The 14,339-nt window shown below is 42.7% G+C and overlaps 1 protein-coding gene across 1 annotated transcript in view; it reads right to left on the bottom strand.

The window, feature by feature from the left end:
* Nucleotides 1-14,339, bottom strand: part of TBC1D2 (TBC1 domain family member 2) — a 36,548-nt gene that overhangs the window by 12,320 nt on the left and 9,889 nt on the right. Inside the window, exons 4-8 of the mRNA XM_066613993.1 lie at nt 13,667-13,805; nt 11,861-11,997; nt 11,102-11,277; nt 4,619-5,005; nt 396-506 (exon numbers count right to left, since the gene is read on the bottom strand). Of these exons, the coding sequence (XP_066470090.1) occupies nt 396-506; nt 4,619-5,005; nt 11,102-11,277; nt 11,861-11,997; nt 13,667-13,805 (950 nt within the window). The remainder of the gene's footprint in view (nt 1-395; nt 507-4,618; nt 5,006-11,101; nt 11,278-11,860; nt 11,998-13,666; nt 13,806-14,339) is intronic.

Genomic DNA, 14,339 nt, shown 5'->3' on the forward strand with positions numbered 1-14,339 from the left:
TCTAACACATGAGAGAAGGCTGGGAGACTGGGATGGAATATTGGGAACACATTCACAGAAGCCCTATTCTCACTTGCAAACCCACACATTCACCAAAGGAAGAGGGTTACTCCAGTTCACATTCTCCTGACCTTTGGGTGGGTGGCCATAGGTGCAAAAGGCTCCGCATGCATATTTGACTGATCAATAATCAAAGCTCTAAACTACATGTTTATGTCAAAAGCATGGCTATGATCATGACCTCACTCCCCATCCAGCTGATGTATGGAAATAAGAAAAAAGAGGGCAAATGAAACAGAAATAAATTGTCCCTTATATCTGAAAAGTGGAATAAAGTACAGAGTGGAGTCCAAACCCAGATGCTGGACCTCTAAGCAGGCAACTTGGCTTCTTACCTTCATTAGAAGGGTCTTCTCCCTTTTGGCCACTGTACTCCAAATTTTAGTAACCTGGTGGATTTCAGAATTCAGAAATTGGTTCTGAGTCTTGTATGCATCTAGATCATCCTGGCAAAAATACGAGAAGACATTTAAAACAAGCTGCCAAGGCAACCATTTTGAAATTGTTTTGTTTTGTTGTTGATGACAGATGCGGCAAAAGGGGCCCCAGAGAAAGAAAGAGTCAGGGTTGGCTCTCTCTCTTCCCCCTCCCCTTTTTTAAGAACCTTGTGATGAACATGGTAAAAATCACTGGTTAGGCCTGACTCCATTTTTGTAGGCCCAAAGCCATTTTGAAGCTGCTGTGAGAAAGTTGAGTTGTTACGCATCAGTGTGCAGTATCTTATTAGTCCTGGCTGCAATGGCTGAGCTCAGAGGCATGGTAAGTGACCTTCATGCTTGGTACCAAAATCTCCAATTAGGTTGACTAGATAGAGCTGTGATTCTCCAGTTGGAAGGGGATGAACATGATTGCCTGGAATTGCATCAGCCAGTGAGGTCATCTTCCAGAAGCTTTGGCTGGCCTGAGCCTCTGGTTGGTCAATGTATTTTTATACCTTCAAGGTATAAAAGCCTGTTGCTATAGCAGGAATGGGATTTCTTGCTATGGCTCTTTTTCTATTCTATCACGGACATCTGTTCGTAATACTACTGATGTGACAGGTGGAAGAGCGATCCTTAGCCTATGCTCAGGAATTAGAATATTCAGGTGGGGGTTAAGAATGCATAAGTTTAGGAGCTTAGTTATACAGTATTGTTTAAGTATTGCATTCATTCTCTTAACTAAGAGCGCAATCCTAACCTTGGGTTAGGCCAGCACCAGTCCCCTGCGCTGGCCTATGAGTGTCACGAATGTGCCGTAAAGTGCTTCCGCAACAACTCAGGAGTTAGGTAGGCAGGTGTGAAGACACGTGCCAGCCTCCTGGCACTGGATCCACACCGGCTGGAGGTATGTTTGTGCTGGCAGAAGGCCGCCAGCATGGGGGTTTGGGGAGGACAAGGGAGAGGGCATTTTAGGGGTGTTCTGGGGCAAGGAGGGCCCGTGGGTGACAGGATCTGGAGCACACACTGGATCCTAACCCCCTCCCAGGCAGCCCAGCCTTATACCAGGCTGCTCAGATCTAAGCCATCTCTTTAGGTGGCACAGATCCAAGCAGCCCAATAGGGGCAGCTGTCCAGCAACATGGGGTAAGGGGAATGCTGAAACCTAGCCCAGCCCTGCTCTGAATGCAGCACAGGCCAGTCAGCCTGCCTGCTCCAGGGCAGATTAGGATTGGGATGTCTGTTAAACTGCCAAAGCAAACCAGAGGCTTGAGACAAGCCTCACTGGAGTCTGGGGGACTCAGGGTTTACAGGGCTGGGAAGTTAGTCCACAGGCTTTCAGCTCCCCTTAGCTGGAGGACTAGCTGTTATAAGAAGTGGCGGCACCTACCACAGGGCAAGTCTGCCCCAAGAACTGTGCACTTTATCTCCCCGAGTGCAGTTAAGCTACAAGGTGGGGTACACACAAGAACAGACAGAAACTGCAACAAAACTTTTTAATGGCTGCCCAAGCAGGCCAAGGGCATTGTTAAAAAAAAAATGCAACAAAGTTCTCCTTGCTCTTCTGTAGACTGAAAAAAAAACATTACAGTCACACAGATAAGAACAATGGCTTACAGTGGGATGTTCGCATGTGCGAGTGGAAGTAAGTTTTGGGCAATGGGGGAAGAAAAGAGCACAGATGCTCTTTAGAGTCTTGGTGGGAGAAGCTTAGTTTTGGATAACTCAAGCAATGGGATGAAGACAGAAGGGGAAACTAAAAAGAAACTCCCTGCAAATTCAGAAGGGAGCCAATTCAGGTCTGTACAGAGCCATTAGTTGGTCTTTAGGGGACATCCACTAAAATTGAGTGTTGGGAGAGTTAGGACAGACAAAAGAAAATATTTTTTTATTCAACGTGTAATTGGTCTGTGGAACTCCTTGCCACAGAATGTGGTGATGATTTCGGGCCTAGATGCCTTTAAATGGGAATTGGACAAATTTCTGGAGGAAAAATTCATAATTGATTACAAGTCATGATGTTTATATGCAACCTCCTGATTTTAGAAATGGGCTATGTCAGACTGCCAGATGCAAGGGAAGACACCAGGATGCAGGTCTCTTGTTGTCTTGTGTGCTCCCTGGGGCATTTTGTGGGATATGAGAGATATAGGAAGCAGATATCTCACTGTGAGATACACGAAGCTGGACTAGGTGGGCCTATAGCCTGATCCTGTGGGGCTGTTCTTACATTCAGTGGCGACAATGAATTGAAATGAGTTTTCAATGAGATGGTAATCTTGTGTGCAAATTGTACTACTTTAGAGCACAAGCGAGGCTCATGTGATTGAATGCTTCTCTGGAGGATGGGGAGAACCACTTTGTGCAGAAAAAGAATATGTCAGGAAGATGGCTACACTAGAACACTTTCCTTGATAAGGCAGTTTTTTCTTTTTCCTGGGCAGGAAAACAGATGGAGAAACATTCAGTTACAAGACACCTCACCTGCAGTCTGAAGAAGTACAGCCTAAACACAAGTTCACTGTTCATGAGAACTAGGCCCAAGAATTGCCTCCAGGCAACCAGAAAAGGAAGTTTCATCAATGTTGGGATTTTTACACATTTAGGGCAGATATGACTAACGTAGATAAGCTTAGGCACGTGGGCAAGTGGAACTCTCAGCTTTTGTGTACTTATTTGAAAAGTTGTGATAGCTCCTCCTCTCAGTGCTCAAGGACAGATAGGATAGACAATATTTTTTCTTGCTCCAGCAGCTTGAGAAGATGGAAACAGTACAGCTTCAAGCTTCAAAAGCTAGGGATGGGACTGAGAATTGAGGAAGAGCCTGCAGGAGCTTCCTCCTTTCCTCATACAAGTTACACAGTGCCAGCTGGGCTTCCCCCCCCCCCCCCAATACACAACCTTGGACCAGGGTTGTGAATATACTGTGCTAACAACAACAACAACAAAAAAGTAAAATGTGGCAGCCCAGCAATCCAAATTTCATAGCAAGAAAAGGTGATTGTACATTTTGTATGAGTAATGCAGAGCCGAGTGAGTTCGCATATCTTATTTTGCAGAATTGTGCAATTTTTTAAATTTTGCACAGTACATTCTAGTTTTGTTAGTTAGCATAAGAAGTAACTGAGGGCACAGAAACATTGTTCCTAACCATGGAATTACCAAGTTTCACTACCCACACATGAGCACGCAAAAGAAGGCTAAATGGCAGTGATGACCACCCATTCTTCCCCCCCCCCTTGGGATGGGGCTCCTGGTGAAGGGAGGGATTGCTACCTCCTAGTGAAGCCTAAGCGTCTGGAGAGAGACAGATTGCCTCTGTATGTATTACAAAAGGTCAGCAAGGCTGTTTTAAAATCAGCAAAGAGACTTTGCTTTTTTAATTGATTTGCTTTAGTTTTTTGCCATCCACATGAGTTCTTGGAACGGAATCCTCAAGAATAATGAGACTCAAACTGTATATCCAGAGTATTAAAGGCTAGAAAACTTGCTTTTTAAGAACTAAAGGTGCAATCCAGAGACGCCGTTGGGCCAGCCCAAGTCCTTTGCGCTGCCCGTCTGTGCGCAGCCTCAGGAGTCGGGAGGCCGTCTCCAGCGCCTTTGGACTGGAGGACAGGACTGGAGGACCGAGCCAGGCCAGTGCGGGGGTCTAGGAAGAAGATGTTTTGGGGTGGGCGGAGCCAGGATCCAGCACTTGTGCTGAATCCTAACCCTGGTTCTGGGCAGCCCAGAACAGCACTGGGCTGCTTGGATCTGCACCACCTCTTTAGGTGGCACAGAACCGAGTAGCCCTACTGGAACTGGGTGGCATTACTCAGGGTAAGGGGAAATGAATTTCCCTTACCCTGGGCTGAGCTGCAACTGGCTCCAACCCTGCATTGGATATAGGGCAGGCTGGCCAGCCTCCCCATTCTAGCACGGGTTAGGAATTGGCTACCCATCTGTGATTTTCAGGAAGCTGAAATCTCTGCTTAATATTACATTCTGATTTGGTTTTTTAAAAGGATCTTGGCATACACAGGATGGCTGTGGGGAAAAGGAAAGCATAGAACTATAGGCTAAGATGGAGATCAGAATTGCCACCTCCTAATGCACTCCATTGCATATCTGAGCCCATTAGTGCCCCTTCTTCCAAGTACCTTCAAATGTTCAATCTCTTCCTGCTGCCTGTACAAAGTCTCTGTGGCAATGGCGTCTGCTTCCCCAATAAAATCAGGCATGTTTCTGGCCATTTGCTCTGTCAGCTTCAAGACCACTTGCTGCTTGGCCTGGTTCTTCTCCATCAAGAGCTGCACATGTGCCTTCAGTTCCTTGATGTGCTCCTCCTTAGAAGCAAGGCTCTGCTCCAGCTCCTTCCTCTCCACCATCAGTGCCTCCACCTGCTTGTTCAGCTCAGCTATCTGTCTCACATTGTGCCGCACCAGTTCTAGTCTATCTTTCTCTTTTTCGGTAGTCAGGTACCTGCAGGACTCTCGCTTCTCTTGCTGGGCTGCCTCAAGAGCTTTGTGGAGAAGTCTAACCAATTCCTAGGAAAGAAGACATGAAAATAAAAATCCTTGCATGTCCTTGTGATTCATCACTTGGAGATTTCTTATTTTTCTGCCAATAGAGGTATTTGGATGGATAAGACATAGTTGATATGATGATCATTTTACCTACATATTTGCACCCGATGCAAGGTTAAAGATTCCTTGGTTAACGAATACAAACAATGATGCTACCCTAAATGCTGGAGAGTTTGGTCATCTATATGGGCACAGCAGAAGGACAGCAGTCACCATAGCTGTGATTGACCTGAACAAGACTTAATTCCAATCTAGTTCATTCAGCTGAACAGGTGCTTCTCCTTGCTACCTAGGCTCAGAGAAGGTAGGAATGATTAGGGTGCAATGACCCAGTGGCAGATAGGCAATATTCTGTCAAAGACATGGAAAAACAGAAAAGCCTGGTTCTCACATGCACCTTCCTTACCTGAAGTGTCAAGTGGTGACTCACATATCTGAATCAACAAAGCAACCAAATACCCCAGATGCTGCCATTCAGCATCTCAGGCATTTGACTTTCAATATAGCCACATTTACATACATTGTATGCATACGCATTTACATATTTGCTGCAAGTCATCAAGCACCAAGTGATCTTGTTCACTTGCGAAATGAATCATGGTGAGGCTTCAACTGCCTTGACAGTTATGGCTGCTAGCTTTTCACTTAAAAAAACTCCATCAGAAAAACTGAACACACAATAGAAAAATCCTTTTAGTCAATAAAAGTACAACTACTTCTTGTTTCTCTGAAAAAGAAAACATTATTGCTGCTCAATGAGTTTACACACTTCAAGGCCATGCTCCACATTACCAGAAACATAGTTTCTCATTTCAGAAGGCACCAACTCAAAACAGCTGACCCATCAGAAACCTGATTTGGGTTCCAGCTTTGTTTTAACAAATATATACTCTGCAGTCAAAACTTTGGTGACTAAGGGGAGAAAAAAAATCTGAGAAGTTACTCTGTCATTGTAACCACAAGCAGCAAGTGCCATAAACTAGGAGACCCAAGTTCAAATCCTCATAACCATAATGCTCAGGGAAGATAAAATGGGATCACCACATTTACATTAGGAGGGCACACAGTTCATTGACCAAGCACATATTTTGCATGCAAAAGCACATCCAAGGTACCTCCAAGTTAAGAGATCTCAAGCAGCAAGGCTGGACAAGACCCCTCCCTAAGGCCCTAGAGAGATACTGCCACTCAGAAGAATCAATACTGGTGAGTGGTGGTGTGACTCAATATAACAGCAGTTTAAGCAACTCAAGTTCTTTAGAAGAAGCACAGGATACAAAAATATGACCAACATACCATTCTGTATCTTGGGAGTAAGTGATGTATCATAGGAAAACGAACTAATTCTCCTTTGTAATTATAACTAGTAATGACACTACATTAAAAAAATCATGAGGTACAGTTATAGAGAAAAGTTACAGGAGTCAAAAAATTGATGCTGTGCCAGTTTATCTAATTACAGGCAGTTAAAGTCAACACTGATCTCACAGAAATAAAAAACAGTAAATATACAAATTAAGATCCAAATACTAGTTAAAAGTGACATTTATTAAGAATATTTTTTTCAGATATGTGATTATGTTGGGTTTGGTAAAACTCATAATACTATTCAAGGTAGATGCAACTATAAAGTGAAGTTTGTCACGATAAAGCTTGTGTATTGCACAGCATCTGCCAAAAACTTTCAACAGCTTTATTTGCAAGGCAACTAAACAGTAAAATTATTCTAAAAAACCATCTGCAATATTTTATATGCTGTAACTTATTTGAAGCTTTTGTAAAGTTCATATGTTAAGCTTCACAAAAGCTGCCAATCGATAAAATAAAATATTAACCGTGTAAGTGAATCGTTTATTTGGAAAAGGAGTTGCCTTTCCAGCTTGGAAAGCACTCAGGACAATACTGTATATATAATCATAAGACAGTACTTGCAATCAGAAACTAGGCTTATGCAACAGCACCAAAACAGAGATCAAAACAAAAACAGAAGCGTAAAGTTAACCCAGTTGTAAAATTTGAAAAAAGTGTAAATACGTGCAAGAAAGAGAAGAGATTTCAGTTGGTAAAAGCATGCAAGTGGTGGGGGCGGAGGGCTACCTTGAGTTTCCTTGGACAAGCATTCCAAAAGGTGGGTGCCACAAATAAAAGGCCTTGATACCTTCCCTATGTAATCTTACCTACATAAAGGGTGAAACACACAGTAGGACTTCATTACCTGAGACTTAATGAGACACACTTCCTCAGATGTGGAGGTCCCAGGTCATTAAAGGCTTCAAAAGCTTCAATCAGCATCACAAGGCTAACTGGTAGTCAGTAAAGACAGACCAGAGTAATATGGTCATTTTTACTCACACTTGTCAACCAGTGGGAGAGCACCACTCGCAGCTTCCTAACTATTTTCAAAGTGCACCAATTCAAACTATTGGCTATAAACAAGAAATCGGCATCCAGTGGAGTTTTTTTTCCCTAGCTCATTAACAAAAGAACCTGTCTTTCTTCTAATACAGGGGGGCCCTGTATTCATGGATCCCATATCCACTCTTTGCTCTGCAGGCCAGAGGCTGCCCTGTCTTCCGAGACCCAGAGAGGCTGTGTGAGCCTTCCTGCAGCCTCTGCAGGCCTCAGAATGACGGTTTTGGCCCAATAAAAGTCATTTCCCTTGTTTTGTAAAACTGGAAGTGACTTTTTTGCCAGAACAGCTATTCTGAGGCCTGCAAAGGCTGCGGGCCGACACGCAGAGTCTTGACAGGGCTCAGAAGACCCTCCAGAGGCAAGGGGACCACAGTTGCGGGGGAAATCCCAGGTATCTGCAGATTCAGTATCTGCAAATACTGGGTCACATCTGTATTTGAAATCAACAGTCTAAAGAAAGGCATGATGATCATATGCACATTTTTCTCCTCAGATTGGCAACATTTTAATGGACAGATATAGGTAGTCAAAAGATATGCAATTTTAGTCATATGAATATTGTTTTCCCTTGACAGCCAAAAGCAAGGCTGTCCACTGCAGAACGCAGCTGAAACATTAGAAAAAGCACACTTTTCAAGAAATGAGATATCTTATTTTCAGTCCTCAGTAGCAAAATTTTATCATCTACAAAGGTAATAAACTTTAACCAATGAAACGGACAAAACTTTATATAATAAAATTAGTCCGTCTGACTGAAAATTAAAAAATGGGAAGACATTGATTCATACAAAATTTCAGACTAAATGTTCACACAGGCATCTTCTGTACCCTGTATTCTACTGAGCTTGTGAATAAAGAATGAATGTGAAGCTCATCCAAGATGCCTTTTGAGCATTTAAAGCTCAAAATACATAGGCAAATGCAGCTCTACACCATTTTAAACAACAAATTTTGAAGTACAGTTAAAAGCCACTAGAAAGACAAACATGAGCTATTGGACACAATCCACTGGGGACATCTCCTGCCATAAGCCCCACTGAAATCAACAGGATCTGTGCAGTTCCCACCCAGGTTGTATTCAGTAAGGCTTGCTCAGGGGAATTTCCCAGGAGACTGTGCTGTAAGAGAGCCCATCCCTTAACTGTGGTTAATGGAACCACAGTTCTTTTTCATTGACCAAATGAAATATACTCATTAGAAAACATTGCAAGCAGTTACCGCAGAGCCCAACTGACGTTGGCATAGTGCCATAGAAGGAGCTGCAAGAGAGATGCCAGGCATCATGGGCTATTTGGCAGTTTAATAGAACTTGTCATGCCAAAATGGGACCTGCACAAGAAAAATAACCTCAGCAGACCCAAGTCATTCTGCCTCATCTGCTCACTTAATTTTATTTTCTTTTTACACAACTAGAAAAATGGGCAGTACTACTCCTTCCTCAAGCAGTTCAGACATTTTAACTTCACTTTTCCACCAGAACTAAGGAACAAAGTTGTTCTTCAGCAGATGCACAGGAAATGTGTCTCAGCAGGGAACTTTAGCAGTGGAACCAGGATGACTACCATCTGATGCAACTACTCATGAGTAATAATAATAATAATAATAATAATAATAATAATAATAATAACAACAGGTATTTATATACCGCCTTTCTTGGTCTTTATTCAAGACTTTATTCAAGGCGGTTTACATAGGCAGGCTTTATTAAATCCCTATTAAATAGGGATTTTTATAATTTCAAAGAAGGTTCTTTCTTTCAAGAACGACTACATTCAAGGTGTTTCATTCCGATCTGGCTTCACATTCTGGCCTCCATCCTCCCACGCTCAGAGCAGATGGAATTGCTCGGCTTCAGCTTGTCAGCTGCTCCAAGGTCGCACGGTGCCAGTGGCCTCGAACTGGCGACCTTGTGGATGTTATCTTCAGGCAGACGGAGGCTCTACCCTCTAGACCAGACCTCCTGCCCAAGCTGGGCTTCTGGAAGAAAGCAACTGACCTACCAAGAGTAGAACTAGCTCTTTATGAAACACTGCCACCATCTACATGAAATGTTCATATTTCAAGAACATACCTTATAGTGAGCTGGATCATTGGCCCATTTAGGCCAGTGATCAAGACACTGACTGGCAGCAGCTCTCCAGGATTTAAAACAAGGGCGCATCCTAGTTCAACCTGGAGATGCCAAGATGGACTTGAGACCTTCCATATGCACAGCAAATGCTCTACCACTGAGCTACAATTCTTCCTACTATGGTCTTCTCCCTATTTCACAGTATGGACTATGCCTTCTATTGAATGAACATCACACACACATAGTTAAAAGGAAAAAACCACTGTCATGTGTTTTTTTTTTTTTAATTTCCAGTTACATCAGAATTGAAACAACCTCAGAAAACCAAGCATGCAGTCTCTTTGATTCAAATGGGCTTCCAGCTCTACCTGGTTCATCTTACACTTTAATGACATGGACCTAGGGGTAAACAGTGATGTGGATAAGTTTGGAAATGACATCAGACTATTCAGGGTGGCAAAACACCAAAGCAGACTGAAGTGCTTCAGAAGGACCTCTTCAAACCAGATGACTGGACAACCAAATGGCAAATGCAGTTCAGTGTAAAATAAGTGATCCACACTGCGGTAAAAAAAATTCCGACTCCACATATTCACTGATGGGGTCTGAGCTGTTGGTAATGAACCAGAAAAGACATCTATGGGTCATGGTGGATAGCACAGTGAAAACACCAACCCAGTGTGCAGAAGACATATTCCATGGTAGGGATCATTAGGAAAGGGATAAAAAAATAAGACTACTAAAATTATATCACTTCTGTACAAATCTATGGCATGAGCACATCTGGAATACTATTTAGAGTTGCCACACCTTGGAAAGGATATCATAGAGCTGGACAACTAAGAAAGAAAGAAAAAAGACAGCAACCAAAATGATCAGAGAGCTGGAGCACGTTCCTTATAATGAAAGGTTACAAATTTAGGATTTTTTTAGTTTGCAAAACAGGTCAATTAAGGGGGGGATGTGATTGAGACTTGTACAATTATGCAAGATATGAGATTCCCTTGCTGACATAATTAGTCTGTGAAATTTTTTGCCACAAGCTGCAGCATAGCCACTGACATGGACGGAGATTGAAGACATTCATGGAGAACAGCTCAATCAGCACTGCTGGTCACTATGGTTATGCACCACCTCTTGGTTCAGTGACAATATGCCTCTGAATACCAGTTGCAGAGAAGTATGCCTTTCTCACATGTTTGTGGGTTTCCCAGTGACAGCTGGTAGACCTCTAGTCTGTTCCAGCAGGGCTTTCCTTACGTTCTTATCTATTGATTAAACCTGCACCACTGACACATTAGCCAGGAAACACCAACTGAAAGATAAATATAGACCTAGCAGGTATGCATCTCTTCCAGGTTGTCTTATAGTTTCCTAATCAAACAAGTCCAGCCTCATTCTCCTCTTGCCAGTAAAGACAGATAAGAATGGAGCCAACATGTAAACTAGAGGCATAGCAGAGAGAACTTCTTGTTCAATGTTATGTCAGATCAAGGTCATACAGGTCAGAACATTTTCATTAGTTCAAAAGCTACCAACCCCATGCTGCACACACATTTCAAAGCCAAACTTGCCTTTTGAGATTTTACTTCTTCTGTGAGGACCAAAACTTGATGTTGAAGAGAAGCCATTTTTTCCTGTTTTGTCCCTTCAGTAAAAGATCGGGGGAAACTACTGCTCATCTTTTTGGTTTTTATAGTCAAGGAGGACTTTGACCTCATCCTTCTGTCTTTTTGGACATCTGCCATGACTGAGGGGGAAACATACAAGACTGAAAAATTCTGCCATTACCTGGGAAGAAGCAAACTGGTTGGAAAACTGTTAGAATTCGATTTGAGAAACTGGCAAACGCGTGAGGGCCTTCACTCTCTATGGAACTTAAAACCCACCATCAAGTGCTAAAATTTCCCCACGTTTTCAGTGAAACTCAGAAATAATTACTCAAAGTAAGTTCCACTGATGTTCGTGGAACTTACTTCAAAGTATGTGTACTTGGGATCACAGGACAACTTTCTCTAGTTGGTTCTTGCTTACCCCAGTCTCTGGCGGAAGCTGGACTGGCGTCCAAGGTGATGCTCAAACTTGCCCACCCCCATTTTAAAAGATACGAGGGGCAGAGTAATAAGGAAGAGATACGTGAGGTAAGTCGGCTGCTGGCACAGGGTGCCACCAGCAACCATCTGCTGCTCAAAGCAGCCATTTCATCTCACCTCAAGAATGGGCCAGACCTGGTGAACTGTCTCTGACAAACACCCAGTCAGGGTTTATAGACTACTGAGCGGACACTGCTCTGTCATGTTTCTGCATTTTCTTTTTATATAAAGAACAAGCACCTGCATCTTCAGCTTCAGCTTCTACTGGTTCTTCTTCAGTCACATCTTCAGGATTATCTTGGGTTCCCTCATAAACAAACATGCCACCATTGTCCCTTCGGTTTTGCCAGTTGCCACAAAGATTATGCACTGTGTTCCTGAAAGCACAGAATTGCACAGAAGTAGCTATGAACAAACTACTCAAATCTCAGTTCTAGTTCTCACAGAAGGGAAAGCAGTTTTGGGTTGTACTCCTTCAGACTGCAGGGGGCAGGAGCTCACATGACTGAATGCTCTTCAAGGCAAAAATCACCCTCTCCACCCTGAAAACCAGCATGTCTGAGAGAAGGGTTTTAGTCTAGACTTATTCCCAATGTAGTTCTCTGTGTGCAGGGAATGCTTTCCAATGAAGAAACATCAATTGGATGAGCTATAGTTGGAACTGGTACAATTAGACACAGATTTGTCTCAAGGGAGAGTTGCACATTAACCAGCTCACCAAAGTAGCACCCATAACTAGAAATTAGCTTATGAGCAAAGCCAAGTTGCAGGATTCTGCCAAGATCCCTATGCAGGATCAGTGTCACTGTTTTCCCAAGTTCCCAGGTTTTTAATATTAAAGAAAATTATAAGAAATGGAAGGACAAAAAATAAAGACACATTACAATACTAACTGGGAGGGTAGATTAAATCCAATGAATTTAGTTATTTGGGGTTACGTAGATAACATAGAAAGTTGCCTTATACAGAGTCAGATCATTAGTTCATCTAGACCAGCACTGGTAACACTAACTAGAAACAGCTCACCACAGTTTCAGAGTATTATTTACTGATCTAAGAATTCTACACTGACTGTATAAAGGATGTGAATTCAGCAAATGTGTACAACTTCTCTTCTTTTGTAGAACTTATTCTGCTTAGTCATGGAGAGGAACAGATGAAAAGTTCTACAGAGAACCAAAGAACAGGAAATCATGTTTGAAACAGTCCTTCTGGCTTCCGAGATATTGTTAGACAATGTTCAGACACTTTCAAGCATATCTTTGCAACCATAAGCACTAGACTGTGGTGGGTTGTTTTTTTTTTTTGGCCTTTAAAATGATGGCAGAGCTTCTCAGGAAGATGCCTCCAGTAGAACTGCAGCATATGGCATCATTCCTGAATGCATATGATATCAGAAGGATGGTGTCCCTAGTCACGGCTGCCTAGTCATTCTTGTGTATTCATGCTGCAGTACAAGGAGCTGTAAACTTGATCAGTCTCATGAATGGCAGTCCAAAATTGATAGAATTCACTGTCACTACATGAAATACAAGCTTAGATAATTTAATTATTTTAAAAGTAGCAGTTCTATCAAGAACCACAATTGCTCAATGGAACCTCCAGTATAGCTCTGAATACCAAATGCTAAGGAGAAGCAACAGAATTGTCTTCATGCCCTGTTTGTGCCCTTCCTGGAAACATCTGGATGGAAAGAGAATGATGAACTAGGTGAATTCTTGGTCCAACATGATGGTTCTTATGCAGCATCTGCAGGCCTGCTGATGTATAAAGATTTAACCTTGTTAACTTCCATTGACTGTTCACCTATGGCATCTGGTCCTTTAGCTTTTAACTCCACTGTGCATAACCTTGTCTTCCAAGTACAATGTACATATACACCCAACACCTTCGGGGTGCCCATTTCATGCCCCTGACAAAGAAGCCTCTTTCCTTTAAAAGCTCATGGACGCAATATGTTAGTCAATCCTCGAGGTGTCACAAGACTGCTATTGCTGCATCTAACACAGCTAGTCTTCTGGAATTTAAAGAAAAGACAATGCTTACTGTATTTCAATCCAAGGATGCTTAAGGGAGATGTTCTGAAGAGCAATGGCAGATTGTGGTGCTGGTAGAAAAGCTGCCTCTAGGCCAACTACATTTGTAGGGGTTTTCACAGGAGGAAAAAACTCATGCCCTTCCTCAGCTAGAAAGGAAAAGAGTGAAGATAAAGGCTACACAGAATGCTTGATGGAATTTAGGCACACCCAACTGCAGTTAGCTTGGCACAGTTGCATCAAAGCAGGCCACAGAGAACAAGAGAAGTGATCAATGCATTCACTGTAGTCTCGTACAGAGATATCACCATACATGTTTGGGCAAATGAAATACAGAGACACATTCCAGTTTGCTTTAAACTTTTTTTTGTTAACAGCTATGCAGAACAAAGCCAGGTTCAGATGGATGGACAACCTTGGATTTAAAAATTTAGGCAGGGCCAGGAGGTGGAGCCTGGATGGGCACAGACAGGTAGGCACTGGAAGACTCAGCCTCCAAGGAATCTAAATAACTGCTGGCATGTATATTTGCAGCAGGAGAGTAACTACTGCTTTTTTGCCTGAGTGTGCCTTGCTGCAGCTGCAATCTTTTTGAAGGAGATATATACATAGTTAGCCCAAGGGTGACAAACATACAGCCTAGGGAAGTTCTTTGGCTAGCCTGCATGATAATTGGGCTCTCC

This window comes from Tiliqua scincoides, chromosome 2, assembly GCF_035046505.1.
Source record: "Tiliqua scincoides isolate rTilSci1 chromosome 2, rTilSci1.hap2, whole genome shotgun sequence".
Classification (NCBI taxonomy): domain Eukaryota; kingdom Metazoa; phylum Chordata; class Lepidosauria; order Squamata; family Scincidae; genus Tiliqua; species Tiliqua scincoides.